This window comes from Lacerta agilis, chromosome 3, assembly GCF_009819535.1.
Source record: "Lacerta agilis isolate rLacAgi1 chromosome 3, rLacAgi1.pri, whole genome shotgun sequence".
NCBI classification, from domain to species: Eukaryota; Metazoa; Chordata; class Lepidosauria; order Squamata; family Lacertidae; genus Lacerta; species Lacerta agilis.
In genome coordinates, this window is record NC_046314.1 from 73,011,884 (window position 1) to 73,034,497 (window position 22,614).

The following is a 22,614-nucleotide window of genomic DNA, read 5'->3' on the forward strand; positions in this document are numbered from 1 at the left end:
ACAAGACGGAAGTGTTTATGGTTTGGAAGACTGTTGAGCAGTGACTGGATTTAAACCTCATGGGTAGCAGTCCTCCTGGAAAAATCAGGTTTGTAGCCTTGCCCATGAATGCACAGGTGATGGCTGTGGCTAGGAGCCTCATTGCTCAATTTAGGCTGCTGCATTGACTGTACCCCTTTCTAAAAACTGCATATGTGGCTATGACCACTCAGTCCTTAAGACTAGCCAATGCAATGTACCCTACCTGAAGACTGCAGCAAATCACTCTTTATGGAAGTACAACCTACATTGGTTACCAGAAAATTTCCAAAAACAATTCTGAGTATCACTTTTAAACCTCTAAACCAGCATAGTATGTAAGCCCAGCATAGTATGTAAGCCCATAGAAGCTGGAGATTGTGCTTCATTTAAAAAAACCTTCTAAGGTCTTTAAGATAGTTTATAATGCAAAACATTATACAAGTAGAAAACAAAACCAGCAAAAATGTAATTAAACTGAAACAGAATAATAATTACCATTAGGATGCCTGGTCGCTTCCAAAGATTCTTCATGTTCTCTGCCTCCTTCACTCTCCAGTGGACCTGAACCTTGGTGATCATGAAGTAAAGGGGACTGGCACCTATTAACAAAGAAAGAAATTGTTGCCTTCGCCTTCCCCTGCTCACTATGAAAGCTTCTTATCCAGTTTAAAAAACCCCTGCTGTAAAATGGCACAACTATATATTTTCAGTATTGACAACTGGTAAGCAAAGAAGAGTAAGACATTCCTCAGTAATTAGCACAATTTAAATATTCTGCTTAAGTTATTATTTGTTTAAGACTTATACACAAAGTTGCCCGAATATAGCTGCTGATACCCCTGCTCAACATATTACATTTTTTAAATGGGTGGTTTTGTTACAAGCTGAACCGCTTTCACTTGAGCAAAGCAGGGTACCAGATTTTGACTAACCAGGTCTACCCAACTTAACCCACTCCCGCCACCCACAGCCAAATGCTGCTCCAAAAGCTTCTCCTGAGGGTTGGGAGACCCTCTTGAACAGTATGAGATATGACACAGGGGGCTACAATTGCTACAGGGGACTGGTGAAAAACAGCTCCCTCTTCTTGTGCTAGTTGATGCAATTCCACTAGCAAATAGACGCGGGTGGCGCTGTGGTCTAAACCACTGGGCCTCTTGGGCTTGCCGATCAGAAGGTTGGCAATTTGAATCCCCATGACAGAGTGAGCTCCTGTTGCTCGGTCCCTGCTCCTGCCAACCTAGCAGTTCGAAAGCACGTCAAAGTGCAAGTAGATAAATAGGTACTGCTCTGGCAGGAAGGTAAACAGTGGTTCCGTGCACTGCGCTGGATCGCCAGAAGCGGCTTAGTCATGCTGGCTACATGACCCGGAAGCTGTACGCCGGCTCCCTCTGCCAGTAAAGCGAGATGCCGCAATCCCAGAGTCGTCCACGACTGGACCTAATGGTCAGGGGTCCCTTTACCTTTACCTTTAGATATCACCACCATTCAGCTACGTATGGATTGCCTCCAAGCCTTCAGAGATGGGGCAGATTAACTACAGCAGCGCATACCATATTTACTTGAATCTAATGTGCCATCGAATCTAATGCACACCTCAATTTTCAGAACCTTGAAACAAAAAAAAGTATATGCTGGTGAATGTAAACGTGCCATCAAATCTAACACACACCTTAATTTTTGCAATGTAATTTGGCCAAAAAAGGCGAGCATTAGAATCAAGTAAATGCGGTAATTAAAATAAATTATTATTTTTACAAAGGCTCAATCTCCACCTATGAATCTCCTTAATCTCCGCCTCCATTCTACAACAGCCAGTTGGATATTCCACACGTAAATTAGCTTCTAAAGTTACTGTTCATAAAAAAGGATTCAGATGTAAAGAAACAAATACCCATCATATCCCACTTGGTGTCTCCACTGACTACTCCCACTTGGTCCTGGGTCACTGGAGGATGATTGGTTGCTCGGTGAACTTCTGAAATAGTGACTCAAGTAATTAACAATGAACACAGATCTGTGGTGCTTCAACAACAATCCTGTTATTTTTGATATAAATTCCTAATGAAATTAGAAATACAGACAACAATATGAAGACACTGGAATAGTTTTCATGAAAGTTAAACCATATTTAGACGTGGGGACATCTAATGATATGCAGCCTCCCTTTATCCCCACTACACTAGCCCTACAATCTGCTCTGGAGGGGCCTGCAGCGAGGGAGAAAGAGAATGGTGAAGTCTGCTCGTGTGATACTGGATGTTTCCTACAGTCTGCACATTTTCGCATAATGACCACAACTCAGCACTTTTAAAAGTACATATAGATAGATCCTTGCGAGCAATAGTGTCTTTGGGCTCATCCACACTTCCGTTTGTCCTGTGATTTCTAGGTACGGGCCTGAGAGGGGATTTTTTTTTTTTTTGTCCATCCACTTTCCCTGGAAAAACCCGCTGCCTACTGCTGAATTAGAACAAACGTCAATCAGGTTTTCATTTAAATTTTAAGTCATTTCAGTTTTTAAACAAAGGCATCATTCCACAAATATCCATTTGCTCTTGGACGTCTATAGCCATGTTCTATTGATGTTACAAATGTAATAAAACTCTCTTGGAATGAGATGAAAGTATTAACCTGCAAGCAACTAATTTCATTTTTTAAATGCTTGTTGCTCTTATTCAGAAGTTCTTATTTTATTGGTCGACTACCACAGTGGCCGAAATTGCCTGGTACCTAGCTTTTATATTTCATTATAAATAGAGAGGAGGGAGGGAGTTTTTATGTCATCTACCTTTTAAAGTATCATTAGCACTGACTATTGTTTCAACAAGGATTAGTGGAGGCAAACGCTAAGCTCACTGCAGCTCAAATCTGTTAAAACCTTGTACAGTAGTATATGAATGAGGTTTAAAAAGAAAACAGCTTTTAAAAAATCACTTCATACCAAAGACCAGAAAGGTTTACTAATAAAGCACTAAGAAAATACAAGAATTAATAGCATAGAGAACATATTACCTTGCACCATCTGGCAGCTTTCTGTCAAATGAAGTACTGCGAGGAATGGCTGCTTGCGCCTGCTGGAGAAGCTGCTGGCACTGCAATCTATCAGATGTTCCTAGGATTGGAGAGGCACGAGAAAGAGGCTGCCCTGCAGGAGCTGGCACCCGATGCCAAGTAGTATTCCTCCTGAAAGGGGTTTTATACTCACATGGGGTGCCTTCACTGTCAAGTTTGTACTCCACCATGGGAATTCGACACAGTTCTGAGCAACCCCTGCAGTATACATAAACACAATAATCTTTGAGTCTTGTAGAGCTACAGCCCATCATTTTTTAAAAAAGAAGTATAGCATGTGCATGTCACAAAATGATAGCTCCATATCTGTGTTGTTTAAGTGCAGAGGACTAATTTTTTTAAACACATACCCCCTGCCCAGGTGGCCAAGCAATAATAAGACCCTATTATGGGGTAAGGGGGCTTTAACCCTTTAGCCTTCTTATGGTACCAATTCAGACCAGGCTTCCCATGCTGGCTTCTTGCATGGGGGAAGCGAGCTTTTAAAAACACGCTGTGCTAATTGCAAGGTTGAGGGGCCAAATTGACTGCAAAGGGTTAAAACCTTCATGCCCCATCATTCTAAGGTCCCAATCTAGATTGCCAGTAGGGGGGGTGGGCAATCTTTTAAGTAAGTAAGTAAGTAAGTAAGTAAGTAAGTAAATAACAGCACAATACCTGGCACTTAAGGGCAAATATACAGAGCTAATGTATTGTCAAGTTCAGCCTGAAAACTCATCTAGAGGTTATCTGAATGGCTTCTCAGCAGGAAAGGGGCAAATTTAGCAGCTCAGCCCTACAAAGCCCAAAGCTTGAATACGGTAAGTGGAGTTTTCTACGTATAGTTGTCACTAACACAACAAAAACTGAAGCTGATAATAATCAATGCTAGGACAGCATTGCCTATGTTAAGTATGGCTAGATTTTTTAAAAAAATCAATGATCTGATCAAGCCTGAGTTTTGAGATAATATAACATGGACCTCAACATCTGACTTCAATGCATTTTCCATAGTATGGTCTGTAGACTTCCGAGGCTGAAAATCTTTAGCTATGGGAAGCACAGGGTCTAGCCCATCTGTCCACATTAGAAAGGAAAATATCCTGAACATGTCAGTAGAACAGGGATAAAGCCTGGGAATAGATTAAGCTAGCAAATTAGCTTTCCTTCCTGTTCATTGGACATATGCCTGTGGTTGTGAAATGCAGTGACAGAAGCTTGATCTGGATATGGGGTAACAAAACTTAGGGCGGTGTTGATTTTAACATTTTGTCAAGCACAGAAAGTGGGAAAAATATTTCCTGTAAATTCTCCTCTTTTGAAACCAGACTCACATAATCTATTATAATTTCTTCCAGTTGCTGATTGTGGACTGGAGTTTTAACCTTTATAGAAAAATATCGGAAGGAAAATCATGTGAGGTAATTTTTGGATGTAGAGTGTACTCTTTTTCCAGGGGCAGATAACTTGGAAAACCTCGTAAGTTTCATGATCATGGCTTTATCTTAGGATTTCCACCATAAGCAATATCCACTAGTATTGTCTCTAAATCCCCTGCTATCACATTTTCTGGTCTCTGAAGGAAAGGTAGTTGAAGAGCAAAACAATGTTTTCACCATGAGATGTAAAGTGAATTCTTTGTTGTTTGGGTGGTAGAGTCATAAACATTGTACAATTCAGATAGTTGGGCATCAAAAAGAACAACATGATCTATATGGGTTCAGTTATAAGTCAAGTCATGACATATGAATTTTAGAACCTGTGATGACTTCCTTGTCTCTGGTCTCTTGAATCAGGGTTTAAGATGCAGACATGACTGGACCTGATGGTCAGGGGTCCCTTTACCTTTACCTTTAGCACGCTGTATAAACATTCCCCCATGAACAAATATTTCACAGCACAGGCCTATCTTTACAAAGGAATGGAATGGAATGGAAAGGAAAGGAAAGGAAAGGAAAGGAAAGGAAAGGAAAGGAAAGGAAAGGAAAGGAAAGCAGTCTTTCACAAGAGGGTTCTATGTTCATATTTAAGAGATTATATGTTTAAATTAAGGTCAGTTTTAGTTTTAAACCAATTCCCAAAGGAATAGTTGAGTTAGCCTGTTCTTGCAAAAAAGAGTCTTACAGCACCTTGAGCCTTCAACGTTTTGCAATGTGGTTTCAACTACATTATTTTTAGAAGAGAAACAGATTATAGATTGAAACAAAATAGAAAATTCTTTCCAGTAGCATCTTAGAGACCAACTGAGTTTGTTCTTGGTATGAGCTTTCGTGTGCATGCACACTTCTTCAGGTTATAGATTGAACTTTTTATAAATGTAAGATTACACTCTTATCCATTTTTATCCACCCTGGTTGGAAGTAGTAAAAAACAGTGGACTCTGGGGAAAACTATACAGTGGTATTGCAGGTTAAGAACTTAATTCGTTCTGCAGGTCCGTTCTTAACCTGAAACTGTTCTTAACCTGAAGCACCACTTTAGCTAATGGGACCTCTGGCTGCTGCTGCTGCGCCACCAGAGCACGATTTCTGTTCTTATCCTGAAGCAAAGTTCTTAACCTGAAGCATTATTTCTGGGTTAGCAGAGTCTGTAACCTGAAGCATCTTTCGCATCTCCGCTCCTCCACACGCAGCTGCTGGGTGACCTTGGGCTAGTCACACTTCTTTGACGTCTCTCAGCCCCACTCACCTCACAGAGTGTTTGTTGTGGGGGAGGAAGGGAAAGGAGAATGTTAGCCGCTTTGAGACTCCTTTGGGTAGTGCTAAAGCGGGATATCAAATCCAAATTCTTCTTCTTCTTCTTCTTCTTCTTCAACCTGAAGTACCACTGTACTCAGTCCAGTCTGCTAAGAAGGCTTCAAAGAGTCAGATAATCCAGGAAGAGCAGACATTCTTTTAAAGAGGCAGTTGAAGATTCTCATATCACAAGAAGTTTATGCTGCAGAAAATCCCTTCTCCTGTTGGGGTAGATGATGACTTAGGAGCCTGTAGAAGGGCTCTGACTTTTCTAAACTTTTTTTAGTCTGCCGCCTATCCTAAGCTATGGATCATTATCCAACTGTTTTGGAATGGCACCAGTGATAATCAGGAGAATAAGTACCAAAAAGTGTTATTTCATACTTGGAAGCAGATGGCAAAAATCTCCAAATAAAGTTGAGAAAATCTTTCAGCTGCCAATTATATGCAACTTGGGGGGGGGGGAATGATATACAGACATATTTCTATGTCTTCCAAAGGCAGCACATGTGTGGCAATACGAGTGGCAGCAATAAAGGGATAATTCCCCCCATTTCACTCAAAGAAATTAATTTTTGGAGGACATCCATAAATAAAATGCAACATACATATCACCAATTCTACAATGCTGTAGTTAAATATGTTGATGTGGCAGTCACACACAGCAAGCACTCTCCCCATTAAAGAAAGCTAACTGAATGCTTGAATTAGCAGAGATAAAAAAATCAGTCATTTATTATAGTGGGTATAACGGACTTGTCTTCTGTCCTCATAATATCCATCTGCCTAGCTACAAAGGCACATCAAGCACAAGGCTGCCTCTTTTAACCTAGGTTTCCCCTTCTACTTTCTCAATTTCTTCCTTGCTCCATCTGTTCTGGATACTTTTAATATTAGTTTAAAGTGAGAAATGGAACAAAACATTGATTGCACAATCTCAAAAAGAATATTGGAGAGCTGGAAAAGGTGCAGAAAAGCACAAGCAAAATGATTTGGGTTTGGAATACCTTGCCTATGAGGACAGAGCATGCGGGCAACAGGTAGATCAGCAGTGGCTAACCTTTTTGGTGCTGAGGACTGCATCGACCCATGGCCAATCCCTCCAGGAGCCGCATGTCGATGTGAGTGTGGTCAAAGCCAAACTTTCTTAACCATTTGCCTCATTAAATATACTGAGCAACCCCACCCCCACCCCTTTCCCCAATATTCCTTATTACTTTCTACCCTTTCCCCCATTATTCTTCATTAATTTCCATTCCATTCCAAAAGCCATACTAATTTCTACTCTATTTCCCTATTTCAAATCCCTTATTAATTTTCACTCTTTTCAAAAACATTTACTAATTGCTACCACTTTCCCCCTTATTGATGCTTTCCCCATTCCCTAGTAAACAGTTCACTTTTTTCAGAAAGCACTGTTCACTTAACTAAAAGCAACCACTCCACCCAGTATACAATCCATCCTTTATTAAAATAACTTATAAGATCCATTCTATCTATGACAAGATAGTACTTCTCTCACAGACTGTGTTAGCTGCAAGTCTCATTAGCACCAAATGAGCACTACCCATTTAACAAGAACATCTGTGGAAAGGGCAAAAGAATGTCAGCAGTGAAGACACAAATAACATACTAGCTACTGTGACTTCTTACCGTCTAGGTGATCCATCTTCATGTGGCTGGATAATCACCACCTTTACAGTCACAGAGGTGCGCAGCAGGTCAATCATTTGTTCATGAGTCAGGGTTGCTACAGCTACTTTACAGATCTCCACGAGGCGACTGCCTTGACGTAGGCCAGCTTTCCAGGCAAAACCAAATGGCTCCACATCTGCTACAATCCCTTCAAAGTTAACATGGAATCCAAGCTGTCCCAAGCCATTTCTCCTTAAGGTCATTTCTGTTGTTTCACATCCTCTAGTTACTATCTAAAGGAATATCAAATTAGTGAGACCACACTATAAAAGAATAGTGATGTAAAAATTCCAGAAATGGTGAGCTGTGGGTAGGGTGATATTGAAGTGGTTTTTAAAATGTGATTTTATACCCCCGCCATTAAGAACATGAAGTGTAATATTTATTAAAACCTATAAGATAAAATTTTATTGTTTGATATGTTTCTGAAATCCAAAAGTAATAATAACTTTGTTTTATTAGAACAATTATAAATCAGTGTCATGATGGAACCAATAAATAAGAGCCACACTGTTAACTGGGACTTACTCCCAGCTAAGTGTTTAGGATTGCAGACTTAGGGTCTTCTAATCATCCTATCTGTGCTAGCATTCCAGCTTGCCAAATGGAACAATACGCTTCCCCCTGCACATTGTTCTGGAGGTTTTCCAACCCTCTAAGCCAAATTTTGGAAGGCATGGCAGGGTGGTGGTGGTGGGGGGAAGCCTTATAGCACAAGTGAAAGTCCTTGCACAGGGCTTCCACTGACAGGGCTGGTTAGGTGAATCCCAACCTAAGTTACCTAAAAACAAGATGGGGAAAAATTGTTTACTATATTACAGTGTATAATTGTTGTGTTATTGTGAGACACCTTGGAATATTTTTTTTTATTAAGGGTATAAACAAATATTTTAAATAAATTCTAAAAAGAGGAGTCAAAAGCCAGCCTGTACAAAGCCCACCAGGTTTCAGAACCAAAATGACTGGTATATTCTCATAATGTACTTCTGGACAAAACACTCAAAGATGTTCTGTATTCTGCAACTTCTGAAGTATGTTTCCAACATCAAGACAGAAAATAATTACTTGTTCAGTAATCCTGTCAGACACAGTATCAGTTCTGTCATCAGTGTTATTACTGCTTTGGAATCTTGAGACTAAAAAATTTCAGCAGGGTAAATTAACTGTAGGATTATTTTATACACATTAGTAATACACATTGAAAGGTACATTTCCTAAGAGATCCCCCTTCCCAACTACCAATTGTTCAGTGATCTGCTTCTAGTCTTGCATGCACACCCACTCCCACTTTTCCTACACCCATTTCTTTTCCATAACTTTCCAATTTTTTTTACCAAGTCTTCACATCTCCCTCACTGGACACATGCCTTCTGAAACATGTAAGGAACTGCTTTCAAACAATGCAATGTCACATGTACTAATATATTATACCCCTCAGGTAGCTAATAGTGTTTTTGTCATTCATGGCTGACTAGAGATTTCTGAATAAAGATATTCTTCTGCAAGCTCTAACATTTGATGCCCCTGGAGCAACCATCTGTGCTGTGTCCAGTTTCTAAGACAGTACATTTCTCTTACTGATTATTATAACTATTCAGGGACTGTTCTGTTTGTAGAAGACTTAGCAGCTGCCTTATATTAAACAAGGAAGCAAAATAGTAATTTACTGAAGTCCTTACAGATACAGATCACCTTTTTTCATTAGAACAATGCTAAATTATTGTAACCTGACTCATTTAACTGGGTTAGGTTATATATCTGAACAATTCAACACACTTAAAGAGAATCTGAATTAAGTGAAAATTCTCTATTATGCTCAGTAGAATTGTCTGGATTTTTACTTCTTGAAATATGGCAACCCTAACTGCACTAAAAAGGGAGAATTCTGTTTCAGACTACAGCTGCCACATTTCCAGTTTATGCCTGTAATACAGAAATACCCTTGAAATGGTCCAGTAAATTTTTAATTTTTTAAATTCTATACTCAGGTATCATATTTATCCATCTCCGTTATCTTGAAAAATTATTGACAACAGCATTTGAAATTGCCAAACACTTAAAAGAAACCATACTTACTTCCAGCCTTTGAACCATTTCTCTGATGTCATCAGCACAGTTATCAAGTGCTGAGAGAAGAACACATTCTCCTCTTTCATAAAAAACTTTAACACTCATTAATCCAGATGTCCATCCAATAACATCTCTGCAGGAGCAGTTGAAAACAACATTCTTTGATTCCTTTTCGATCAACACGATGAACTCATTTGAGATACCAAGAAGACATTCAATGTCAAGGGACTGACCAAAGTCTCGTGCTATCACATTCCATATCACTGCTCCAATGCTGAATAAGTGGGCATCCTTCCTTGGTTTCACTCGCTCTTTTTTCTTTGCTCCCAGTGTAATAAAACTAAACTTGACTGACGTGTCTACTGTAGTGGTAGTAACAAAGTTTTCTGCAAGATCTTTCAAGTACTCTTGCCGTGTTCTAGTGGCCATGGCTCGAAATTTTTCTGACTTGTGTGCTGCATTTTCTGCATTAATAACTTTGGCCAAAAGGAAGTCCCGGAAAACTGCTGATTTAGGGAAAGTCACTCCTTTAGGTATTGGTGGCCCGAAAGGTGGTACATCTTTTGACCTTGAAACTCCAACACTAGAAAGTGAAGAAAACGTATTATAGGATCAATGTTTTGTAAGTTATTTTAACTAAAACATTATTTGTTTATACATAAGATATTCATGCACTTACCGAGGACAAGAAAAAATTATATAATAAACTACCTCAAAACTCTTCAAAAGCAGAAATTGTCAGGAATTACATTTGCAGCAAAATTAGAAAAATAAAATCATAGAATTGTAGAGTTGGAAAGATCACTAGGATCATCCAGTCCAACCCCCTACAGAACTCTTCCTAACTGAATATATATATATTATCAAATGGAAAATGTGCTGCATCAAAAAATTAAATATTCACAGAACACAATGTTGTTATACCAACCCATCATAAAATGGTGTGTTACAGATGCATGTACATGAACACTAAATATATAGATCAGGGTACTAGTGTATAAACAAATGCACAATTTTTGATGCCATATGCCTAGAATGCACCCCTATACAGTATTAATCCATGGTATGAACATATAAGCATGCCATGATCCATTATGGGCTACCTTAGAACTGAGTCAGTTACCCCACTTTTCCAGTCTAGAGTCCCCTATGCATATAGAAATGTGTATTAACAACAGGGCTCAGCTTTCATAACATTGTATCTTTTCCTTGAATAATTCAGAGATTTAAATATAGGCGACTACATTCTATTGGTACCATACAACTTTTTTTTAATTGAAGCTAGCAAGTTTCCTGAACCTTACTAATATTTCTTTAAAGTACTGTCATTTTGGGTTTTAGGGTGCAATCCAAACCCTCTTGAGCCATCAGTTGGGCTTTTTGGAGCAGTACACCCACCACCCATCTGCACTCTGGTTGCTCACTGTGGCCAAAGATGAGGAGGTACAGGACAACTGGAACAAATTCCATCATCTGATGGCAGTGAGTCCAGTGGATCCCAGTGTGGTTTGGCACCCCATCCCTGAGGCACCCCATTTGGGGGCTTGCTGCCAGTCCCCAATGGCAAGGATATGGCCAGTGGGTTTCCCACTAGGCTCATTCATTGAGTGGAAGGGGGCGCTTAGTGCCATGGTGGTTGGCTGGGTGATCTGGGAGCACAGGTACATGGAAAATGCAAAAAAGGCTGATAAAGCAAATAAACAATGGCCCCAGCAATTTCCAATGAAAGCCTAAGAAACTAAGGCAATTGACAAACCTGTACTCACCTATAGCACACATTTTCAGTGCAAGGATTGTGGACTTTAACAATGACAAAAACGTGTTGAAAATGAGAACGGATATTTTTTGGAGTAAAGGGAAGCGCTCCAGGCTCTTGGAAGACAATGGTAACAATGTCATTTCCTATGTGCCTTTTCCTTAAAAGCTAGATGCAAAACAAACAAAGAAACCAAAAAACCATTAAAATGGTGACTACAATTTCCTTCACATCCACTAGAAAAAAGATAACTATTAAAAATGGCAATTATGTATTTTTTAAAAACCCTACACTTTGATTAGTCACAATGCTCTTGTCTTGGCGCAGGCAGCACCCAACCTAAGTATGTTTTACAGGTCTTGTCTATACCGTTTGAAATACACAGCTCTTTAAATAGGGGAAAGTGGTGGGTTGAGAACAGGTAAAATCTTAAACAAGTCTTGTTCAAGTATATAAAGCACAGACCCACACTAAATAGCCTTTCAATTATTTTGTTGGTCATCATTTCCAAGATGCAAAATAACTTTTCATATCTGAAATACAACATTTCTTGTTTCCTTAAGATATTTTCCCTCACTGTAGTGGTTTCTGTATCTACTAGAAATTCTCAACATTTTAAACCAATCTTTCCCCACCATAAAAAGCACAACAGTCACCAAATATCTTCACAGGACAGTTTTATTTCAATTAAGTTTGGAAATGCAGCAGTAGACAAAAGCAGGCCAAGATCCAAGGATTCCTAATTGTATGTTGAAGCAGTTCATGTGTGCAACACAGCTTTTGCCATTTATTTCCAGCTGCAGCTTTCCACACTATTACAGTAACCTCCCAGACTTTTGGGAACAGCTTTTTGGGTAGTGTGTCTGCAGCAGAGTCTGTGAAAGAAAGGGGACCTCAGATACCCTGGCATACATTTAGAATTTCTCATGTGGTCGTTTGGATATTGCCCCAAACATGTACATGCAGACATTCATATTACAGCTAAAGATGATACTTTGGAGTAACATATCTTAAGTAACATAACCTAATATCAATTTAAATAACTTGTAACAATGTAACAAGTATGCAATTAAAGCACCAATATTTTCTGTAATTATTTGGAAGGCTGAAAAGGTGTTGCAAATGTCACAATCCAGGAGCTCCATGGACACATACCAATGTTCACATGCAGTATTCTCGTGAATTTTTACTTCAGCAGTCCACAATAGTAAACCAGAAGCTATTTCAGCTTCCCTCTGTTAGCTTAAAAGCAGAGCTGTCAGTGAAAGGAAATACTGAAGCAACACGAAGTCTCTGTTAAATCCATCTACCAGAAAGTTTCAATCTCAGAGCTTTTGGAAATGTTGCAATACCTTTTTGTTTACTGTATTAATTGGGGATGTCCAGGATTAAGCTGGTAGAAAATTGAAGATATGACCTGCTGTATTCTGAGCTGTTTTAATTGAATTTTACTTTAAACATTGCCTATTACTGCTTTTGAAATGATGTAGATGACATACATATGTAAATGAAAATCACAACTGTGGGTATGCATCTGATGCACACTAAGTTATGGCATAGGTTACAACCCAACTCTATTAAAATCAATGAGTGTTTTGCCATATCATTATAAGCCAGTAGCTGCAATCCATTTTATAGCTACAGACACTAATTTCAGCATATTTTTAGTAGTGCATAAATATTTAGGTCTACATGTGGACTAAAGTCATTGGACTGGATTGAACTAAGTTGTTGAATCCAGTGCAACAAGCCCTATGAGATCAGCAGGACTTGCCCCCCCCCTCACCTTCACACCAATGCCCTCCCCATATCTGATTGGGAGGGTCATGAGAGCCCCCAGAACAGGGTGCAGAGGGAGGAGTTCATTTTGTCTGGCAAGCAAAAGTAATTGTGCCGATGGAATGATCTCCTTGGGGCAATGCTGAATTCCGCCCAAAGGCTCTATGGAAGTGAGTTTTATCACTGCTAACACATCACCAAAATAATAGTTCATGTACTGATCAGATGTAGTTTCCCAGATATTCAAATTATTCCAAAGTTGCAGAAGGTGACATAGTACCTTTGATCTCAGATTCATCTGTTAACAGTAACAGATTAAAAATCAGGAAACAGAAGCAAGAAGTAAATATTTCAGGAGTAGCCAACATGGTGACCTCCAGATGATTTGGATTACAACTCCCATCAGCCTTGATCATTAGCCATGCTGGCTCAGACTGAAAAAAGTTGCACCACACTGGCTATGCCTGCAGGAAAGTGTACATACAGACTGAACATTTTGCCTACTCCAGTCTGTGTGAGGAAAGGCATGTAAAAGCTAGTTGAGTGGAGGACAGAATTTTTCAGAGGATCTCTAGTCTAGAAGGTCCACTGATGGGCTGCAAAACGTTCCTGAGTTTGTATGACATGCTATGCCAAAACATAATTTAGCTTGGCACGGTGCAGCAGCAAAACAAACTAGAGAGGAGCAAAATGGACAATTTCCTTTCTGGGATCCCACATATTTGCCTCAAGCCATGGCTTGGCTTAGATATTAGGTGCTAATTGGGTTGAATCATAAATAACAGACATTTGCAATATAAACCTTTCTAAATTATTTTAAAGGGCATCAATAGTTCCTGAAATGAATTTGAGTTTTGTCACTGACATGCATAAACATATTCATTAATGTAATTGTATTAACCTAACCATATAAAACAAATTGGAACTCATTCATTCTTTAAAATTTTAGCAAATTGGGTGAGATTTCTGAGGTACAACTAATATTTCAGTCAACATAGCAGACTACCATTATAATCAGTACCATGAAGGTCTGTACAACATCATAAAAGAAAAACAGTAATAGAACCATATAATTATAAATGGGGAATTGAAATGCAAGGAACAGGCAAGGAGAGTTAAATAGATGATATTGATATGTAATACATTGATCTCGGTAGGGTTGTATAAATGGAATGCAAATTGAATGGAGAAAAAGGTATGAAAAGTATATTAGAGACTAGCAAAACAAAAGAGATATTGTTCTGAAAACTGAAGAAAATGGTATGTAACTATTATACAGAGCTTGTTTTCATATCTCTAAGTTATTTTCCCCTTTCTCTCCTTATTTGTTAAACTGCCCTTCTAACACACTCTTAACAATGATACAATTCAATTGGAATTTTAAATATAGTACATAGGTCAAGTGGGATTATTTTCAGGAAGTAACACAATATTGACAACAAGACCCTAATAGCAGTTTTCACCTTAGTTCTAACATAATATTTACTTGGAAGTAAGGTCCACTGATAATAGTGTTTATTTTTTTAAAAAAAATTATGCAGATCACTACCTTAATTAGTGTGGTATATCTAAATATGAATCCAGTAAAATATCAGCATTAGTACTTAATTTTAATATGAAAGAGTATCAAGTTAAGAGAATGTTAGAAAAGAAACACCTACCACCTTTTAAAAATAATGTATTAGTTCTGATCTGATCTTAATTATGGACCTTCAATTTACTTTACTGGCTCTGTTTTTGCTAACATGCTAATCAAATGTGTTTTTAAGTTTTCCAGATAATCTGAAATGGGGTGTACCATCTAATCTGTCCCTTTAGCATATTTTTATTCACCTCTAAGCTTCCCAAGCTAAATTGACCATTATCAGACAGCTAAAGCCACAGCAATCTATTTCTTTAAGGCTTAATTGCTTGCTCAAGCTAAAGCAACAAAGCTATCCTGTCATATTGCATAAAGCATCTTTCTTCATTCAATTTAATAGGGTGGGGGATGAAAAGACATCACAAGAAACCTTCAAGCTTATTTTAATTTAGTAATAAAATAAGTGGTTTCATAATAAGTTTGCATTTTAATATGTTAATATTTACACATACAAAGATCACATATTTCAATCAGACCTGATTAAAACGAGGAAAATTCTGAACACTGAAGAAGCATTTAATCTTACATACCAAGACAATAACTCATTTTTATTTTTTATTTTATTATATAAGACAAGGAGATAACTTGACAACACAGATTTGGATTAATCAGATCTGACCAAAGATAACAAAAGCAAATGGCAGAAGTGTGAGGAAATGTTGCAAGGAAATGATCTGGAAAGGGTGTCTACAAGGGTAAAAGTTCAACAGGAGAAGCCTTTAACTGTGATGTGTAAGGAAAGCCAATACAAGGAGGTGGTGCTGGCCACACCAGAGTGGGTAGCTCCCTCTGTTCTGATCAGAACACTGAGTGAAGACTCCCCACCCTGTATTGCAGCCAAAGTGAAAAATTACCTTTGTGTTTGGATCTCCTGCTCGCTCTAAAACTAGAGGGATGTCCTGATCAGTGACCAAGCAGGGCGTAGTTATTTCCTAGAAAAAGCAACAGACAGTTCTGGTGTGGCCTATTTCTGGCTCACAGGTAATTGGATTTTATGAAATGTTCATTGGAGATAGTGCTCACAGTAACTGGCTACATACCTTGGCCAGTGACCATACGAGGTATAATGGATGTATAAACCTATTCACACCATAATTTCAGTGGGAGGCTAGACCTCTAGATCCCATTCAAATCCAAGATGGGAAGTTCCCACATGACTCGGATAAGTGGATGAAATGAGATAAGCCCTGTACACAAAGTAAAATTTCTATACCACAGGGCTGGTAAGACTGTTCCTTGAGGACAGCAGCAACTTTATCTGTGATGCTGAATCTTAGCTTCCTGTGTGTCTCAGAGGGAAAGGTTTGTTATTTTATGTGAATTGTTCCTAGCTTGTCAAGAATACTTCCATGGGTACATTCTACATTATATAGTTTGGCAATGAGGTACCAACAGAAAGAGAAAATAAACATTCATTAGCTATTTCTTCTACACATTAAGGCTGGCTAAATGTTGATTACTAGAGTGTGCTTATCACATTTTATTGAAAAGTGTCCATGCTGTGCAAATACCACTGGCATCCAGTATCATAAAAAATAATGTGGGGGGCCTTCAGATCTCAGTTGCCTGGTTTGCGCATAACGCTAAATCAAATTATGGTTTAGTGCGAAAAAATAAGTGTGATTTGTTCCTCCTGCTCCTGCGCAAAAACCAACAGACTATCACGGAAATAATAACCCAATATGAAATACACAAAACCATGAAAAACTCAGAAATATGAACTATAAAAATACATATTATGCCAACAAATCGAATGAAAATAGCGCAACTTAACACATATCTATAAGTATCTCCTCAAAGGCATAGCCTATAGCATACTTTCCAAATATAATCAATTCTTAAAGTGCAAAGTTCCATATGCAATACAAGGTGCTGTAGAGTGATTGTGCAATGAATGCTCATAGAGATGGTGCATACAGCAAAGTCCCTCAGACGTCCTTGTCTGTCCTCCGACGGGTGGCTAGCTTGAGGTCTCTCTGTTTCACTGCTACAGTTTCTTCAAAGGAACGGACTTCATCGACAGAAATACAGAATAACGAAATTTAACCATGGCTAAAAAGCTCAAGCAACTCAAACGTTCATCACTTTGGCAAAGGATAATCAACGTTTGAGTTACATCATATCTATGAGCATTCATTGCACAATCACTCTACAGCACCTTGTATTGCATATGGAACTTTGCACTTTAAGAATTGATTATATTTGGAAAGTATGCTATAGGCTATGCCTTTGAGGAGATACTTATAGATATGTGTTAAGTTAAGCTATTTTCAGTCAATTTGTTGGCATAATACGTATTTTTATAGTTCATATTTCCGAGTTTTTCATGGTTGTGTGTACCTCCTGCTCCTGCGGCAACACTACCAATAACGAAGCCATGTATTTGCTTAGCCTTATGAACTAGAGATCATGGTTCATCTCACTCCAAACAAACCACAATCTGTAGCCAAAGTTTATTCTCGGCTTACTGTTCTTGGTTTGATTTGGGGAGACAAACTGTAAGCCCAAGTTTACATGTAATGCTAAGTCAAACCATGGTTTACCTCTTGGTAGTGAAATAGCAGGGAAGGAGCTAAGCAGCCATAATATTCACTATGTGCACCAACACACAGTTTTGTTCAAATTAAGCCATAGTTCGACTTAGTGATATGTGCAAATGAGGCCAATATTACGGTACCTAAATATGGAAAACTTCCACATTATTTTATCCAAAGAAATCCATAGAAAATACTATGATATTACTGCTAAATATACCAAGACTGTCTAAGGTACAAAGACTGATGAGTGTTTACTAAAACATTGTGGAAGGGTGTGATTGTTACTGGGGAAATAATGGAATTAGGTTGGGAAATTTTGAGGATAAACCAAGAACAGGCTTTAGTTTGTCTAGAGAGGAAGACACATTAGGGAATATTTAGGTAAAGATATAAGCAAAGGTAAGAAAACTGAAGAGTGAAATGAGTGGCTCAAGCAAACACAATAGTGAGGGTGACAAACACCATACAATTCTGGAAGAAGTGGATCAAGGTAAAAGGTTATTTCCTATGCTCACAGATTAGGTAAAACCAAGACAAAGACAAACATTCAACATCAAGTAAGGATCTAATGTAGTGTCATTGCCTGCAATTAGGAACAAAAATATTTGAAATCAACACTGACTATATCTTTTGTAGAAGTATTTTCTACAATAGTTAAACTTTGCAATTTAGACCCATCCACAGATAGATTACAGTTTCTCAAACATTTTGTTATTCCAGTGTATACTGTCTTTTGTGTCATGTTGGAGGGAATAAAATATTTACAAATAAATGCAGTAAGCTCCTTGTTCACAACTTTGATATGTTAACCTATCACTTTAATCACCTTGGGCATGTGCACTGGATCCCAAAGAAATTTAAGGGTTTCTAAATTACATGGAAATATAATTAACTTTGTATGACAGATGGAATTTTTTCTGTATCATCATAAATGGTCAAAATGGTTCCAAAAACCATAGGCAGACCAAATATGGAAGATGTATAGTGGAAGGGACATAGCTCACTGGCAGAGCATCTGCTTTGTATGCAGAAGGTCCCAAGTTCAGTTCCTGGCATTTCTAGCTGTAGGGCTGGAAATGTCCCCTATCAGAAACCCTAGTTTCTGTTGCTGGTTAGTGTAGACAGTATTGAGGTAGATGTATTCTAAAGCCATTTCCTATATGCCTTTTCACGTATAATTTCTAGCTTAAGGTGTTGCTACTATATTTTCTCATTAGATAGAACTGTGCAGGTCTACTATTAAGACTTTCTCTCTTTATCCAACAAAGGCTTCGTTCTATCCTCTGGGCACTTGCCTTGGGAATAGTTCCCACTGAAAACAATAGAAAGTACACCTGAGTTAAAACGGTACAAAACAAGCTATAAAGTTCTGATAGTGGTTGAAATAACAAAGAGATCCTGGTTTGGTGAATTTGGTAAACAAGACAGCCGGTTACCCCTACCCACTTCTAGGAAAGTGATTTGCCAATTATTACAAAACTATTTTGATTTTTATACATCTACGATGCTATTCTTTTAGAACTCCAGAATTGGAAATTCTGCCACATTCTCAACTTGCCCACTTTATCATACAACCTAACTACTACAATTTTAGCTATTCTCCCAAAACAAAATCACCACAGATAAGGAAATAACTTTTATACATCTGCCAATAAGTCTGAAAATATGTTTGCAGAAATCCTTATTCTTTGTGCAGATATACAAGGAACTGTTGTTGTTTCTTTTATCTGCAGACACTAGCTTGCAGAATGTTACACTCTGAGCAGTAATCTCATTTGTGAATGGCTCCTTTTTTCACACATTTAATTCGTAGAAGTGGGAATATATTATACATTTTAAAATATCTATTTCTTTTAAACCCATTTATATGCATTTATAAAGCAAATTTATGCTAAAGGTATTATTTATATCAATTAGTACAGGCAAAGACAGGGTTAACCTTACAAAAACAAAAAAAGAAAATCATAATTCAATTCAAGCCAATGGCAAAAGCCCATTAACTTCAAATCATTCAAGATTGCAACCATTAGGATTCTACAAAACCTCTGATGCAATGTCATTTTTAGCCATCCTTAATGCTGCAAGATATTCTAAACTATAGCATAATGGTACATGTTCAAACATTAACTGTATTTGCTATATAATGCTCTATTATCCATGTGCATAGCAGACAAGCAATATGTTAAGTTATTAGAATACCAAAACTCAAACCATGAAAAATCAAATTACATATACTCGCATCTTTTAAATGCACATTATTAAAAATTAGGCTGGATTCAGTTTGTTTAAGTAGGAGAGGAAGTATTTAAGTTTCCAGAAGTATCTGTACCACTGAAGACTGGCAATTTAGTGAAATAATTTATTATCTCTTTTTTTAAAAATGGAAAGACCAGATTTTTTTGGGGGGGGGGGAATAGTTAACAGAATAAACTTTTGGGTCAAAACAGAAGTAATAAACCTAAGCATTTTAATCCCTAAGCAATATGCAATCCTCAAGTTAAAATAACAACAATAATAATTTTTACTGAGTATTCATAACAAACATTTCAACAGAAAAATTACATTCTACAAAAACTTCTCAGACAAGAAATCATGCATGATTCCCTAAAGCTGACTTGAGACATACCTGTTGCCTGTTACTGGGCATATATGGAAGCATAGTTGACACATGAAACATTATTTCATAATCTTTGTAGGTAGTATAAAGGGAATGTGTTCCAGTTGAATCAGCTGAAAATAAAGTCCACAAGTGGGTCAATAAAGACAATGCAGAAATTCAAGTATAATATAAACATCTCTCCTCCCCACCACTGGGCCACAAAAAAACCATCCAGCAAATATGACAGTTCCATATAAATTCCAAATAGTTTCAGAAGCCCTTTCCAAGCCATACGTCCCTATTGTAATTTGGCATTCAACTGATTTCCTGTGGCAAGTGAAAGTTGCATGCCATTAAATGGGTGCAGCACAACCACTAAGACGGAGCACGCAAAACACAGCCACTTACGTAACCCCTGGCTCTGGTCTCCCTAGAGCAAGGATGAGGAACCTCAGGCCCAAATGTGCCCCCTCCAGGCCCCTCTGTCCAGTCCTCATGCCTCTTCGGCATGCCTCTCTACCACTTTAGGCTACATCCCTCACTGGTCCTACTCCATGCCCTCATCTTTGCCTGTCTGTAGCATGTCCTTCAATTGTAATGATGCCTCCTGCTTGCCTAGATGGAGGATGGAGATGGGTGTCGGTGTGGGTGTGTCTGGACAGCTCTGCATGGTTGGAATGTATTCAACTGCACAAAGATAAAACTCATCTGTTGCTATGACTCTGGGCCTAAGCATCAGCATGCAGGCCTGGAACACTGCCTGGCCCCACTGTAGGGTGACTGTGCTCAGACTGGAAGGGAAGAAAGAAATGCAGTGTAGATGATGTCTCTTTGATCTCTGTGTAATCTGCACTTACAGAAGGAAAGCACTTTGGCATAACAGATTCTCTTATTTTTATACTTTTAGTGTTTATTACAATCTATTATTAAAACTTACTTTTATTATCTAGCTGAGCTCTGTATTTAGTGAAACCTTTCAGCCATACTCTCTGACCCAGGAGATCAAGGAATTCATCAAAAGCTGGTCCTGCGGTCTCATTGTTATACATCTCCTCCTCAGTGCTTTGGCCAGCTTTGCAATACAGGATCCCAATCTTGTGCTGAAAACTCAGCTGTAATTAGGAAAAAACTAGTCAGAACAGAAAGAAGAAGAAGAAGAAGAGTTTGGATTTGATATCCCGCTTTAGCACTACCCGAAGGAGTCTCAAAGTGGCTAACATTCTCCTTTCCCTTCCTCCCCCACAACAAACACTCTGTGAGGTGAGTGAGGCTGAGAGACTTCAGAGAAGTGTGACTAGCCCAAGGTCACCCAACAGCTGCATGTGGAGGAGCGGGGACGCAAACCCGGTTCACCAGATAATGAGTCTACCGCTCTTAACCACACCACCACACTGGCTCTCAGATACCTGAAGTTCAATGGACTCTCCTCCTCTTTGCTATAATACCAGCCATTCTCTCTATTTTCCCAATTATGTGAAGGATTTGGGTGGAGGTGGAGGTGGAGGGAAAAGTTCCCTTTTAGATTGTAACTACTGTTGACACAATCAGCTTGCTTATTTCTGACAATAATTGCAGGTGAACTAAAGCATCTATAATGTAAGTATTATTGCTAATTGATTGTAACAAATGGTGATTACTTTCACCATAGCAATTGATTTGTTCTCTTCTAGTAGTATCAAAATAGGATGAATCCAGTGTTCCTACATCCTTTCTATTAGCATTTACCCTTCCTATTAAAAATTAACCAAGTGATAGAAAGCAGCAGTCTTTCTGTACTGCTTTCAGATATCCAGCCATGCTCAAGGCTCATAATCACGTACACTGAAAAAAACATATTTGGTCAAAATACATCCTCTGACTACAGAATAAAAAATGTATGTCATTGAATCAATGAGGTGTGTTGTATAAAGCATATTGCTCTTGGGAATGAGGAATCCAGCGGACAAATCCCAGCTCACAAAACCCAGATTGGTTTATTATTTATTAATTTATTTCAAATATCTACACTAATAAAGTGCAAGTGTCTCTGCGTCCGGTCCCTGTGTCCATGGGATTGCGCTACTGCGCATGTGCCCCACGGACAGCTGTTGGGACTTGGAGCGCAGAGACTTCGGGCGGCCGGGCGAAGCTGTTGAAGCGACGGGTGTGCGCGGGTGCGCGCTCGCGTGGACGTACTTCTAAGCGGCAGCGGCCGTTACAAGTGGCGGCAGGCGAGCAGTCTGTTTTTAAAAAGTTTCACCACATATGTTCTAGTGTCCGTTAATTTAACGGGTTTAAAGCACTAGTATATATATATTGCTGATTGTAAGAAAAAGCCTTAAATGGTGGTTGACTGGTCCAAGGTCACCTTGGAGTCAAGATGTGAGAATAAAATGAGACATCCTCATATATGGTGCCCTGAGCTCCTTGGAAAAAGGCAGATATTTACCTTACTCATCATATTTGTATAAGGCTGATTAAAATGATGCTCTTTTTCTGTATCTATATATGCATTTCTATATAAAATGCTTCATTATGCCTTTTATAATCTTGCAGAACAGATCTGCCTTATCAAACCAATTAATCTCACCATTATTCACTCTGAATTTAAAGTATATGTTCATTTCATTGCTCATGCAGTGTTAGCTTGTTAAATAGTCCCAATTAGAATTTCAGCTGTTTTATCCATCATATATTCCATATCAAGTAAGAAGACCGCCACTGTGAATAAAGTGTGCTAATTATAA

General features: G+C 38.5%; 1 protein-coding gene across 5 annotated transcripts in view; it reads right to left on the reverse strand.

The window, feature by feature from the left end:
• Nucleotides 1–22,614, reverse strand: part of SIPA1L2 (signal induced proliferation associated 1 like 2) — a 79,523-nt gene that overhangs the window by 25,393 nt on the left and 31,516 nt on the right. For 3 of the 5 annotated variants that reach the window (XM_033144285.1, XM_033144282.1, XM_033144281.1), the window contains exons 5-13: nucleotides 20,826–21,000; nucleotides 19,916–20,019; nucleotides 15,607–15,684; nucleotides 11,342–11,499; nucleotides 9,582–10,158; nucleotides 7,464–7,738; nucleotides 3,037–3,294; nucleotides 1,916–1,999; nucleotides 517–620 (exon numbers count right to left, since the gene is read on the reverse strand). In XM_033144285.1, coding sequence (XP_033000176.1) covers nucleotides 517–620; nucleotides 1,916–1,999; nucleotides 3,037–3,294; nucleotides 7,464–7,738; nucleotides 9,582–10,158; nucleotides 11,342–11,499; nucleotides 15,607–15,684; nucleotides 19,916–20,019; nucleotides 20,826–21,000 — 1,813 coding nt within the window. The remainder of the gene's footprint in view (nucleotides 1–516; nucleotides 621–1,915; nucleotides 2,000–3,036; nucleotides 3,295–7,463; nucleotides 7,739–9,581; nucleotides 10,159–11,341; nucleotides 11,500–15,606; nucleotides 15,685–19,915; nucleotides 20,020–20,825; nucleotides 21,001–22,614) is intronic. The other 2 variants (XM_033144284.1, XM_033144283.1) reach the window with 1 other exon arrangement.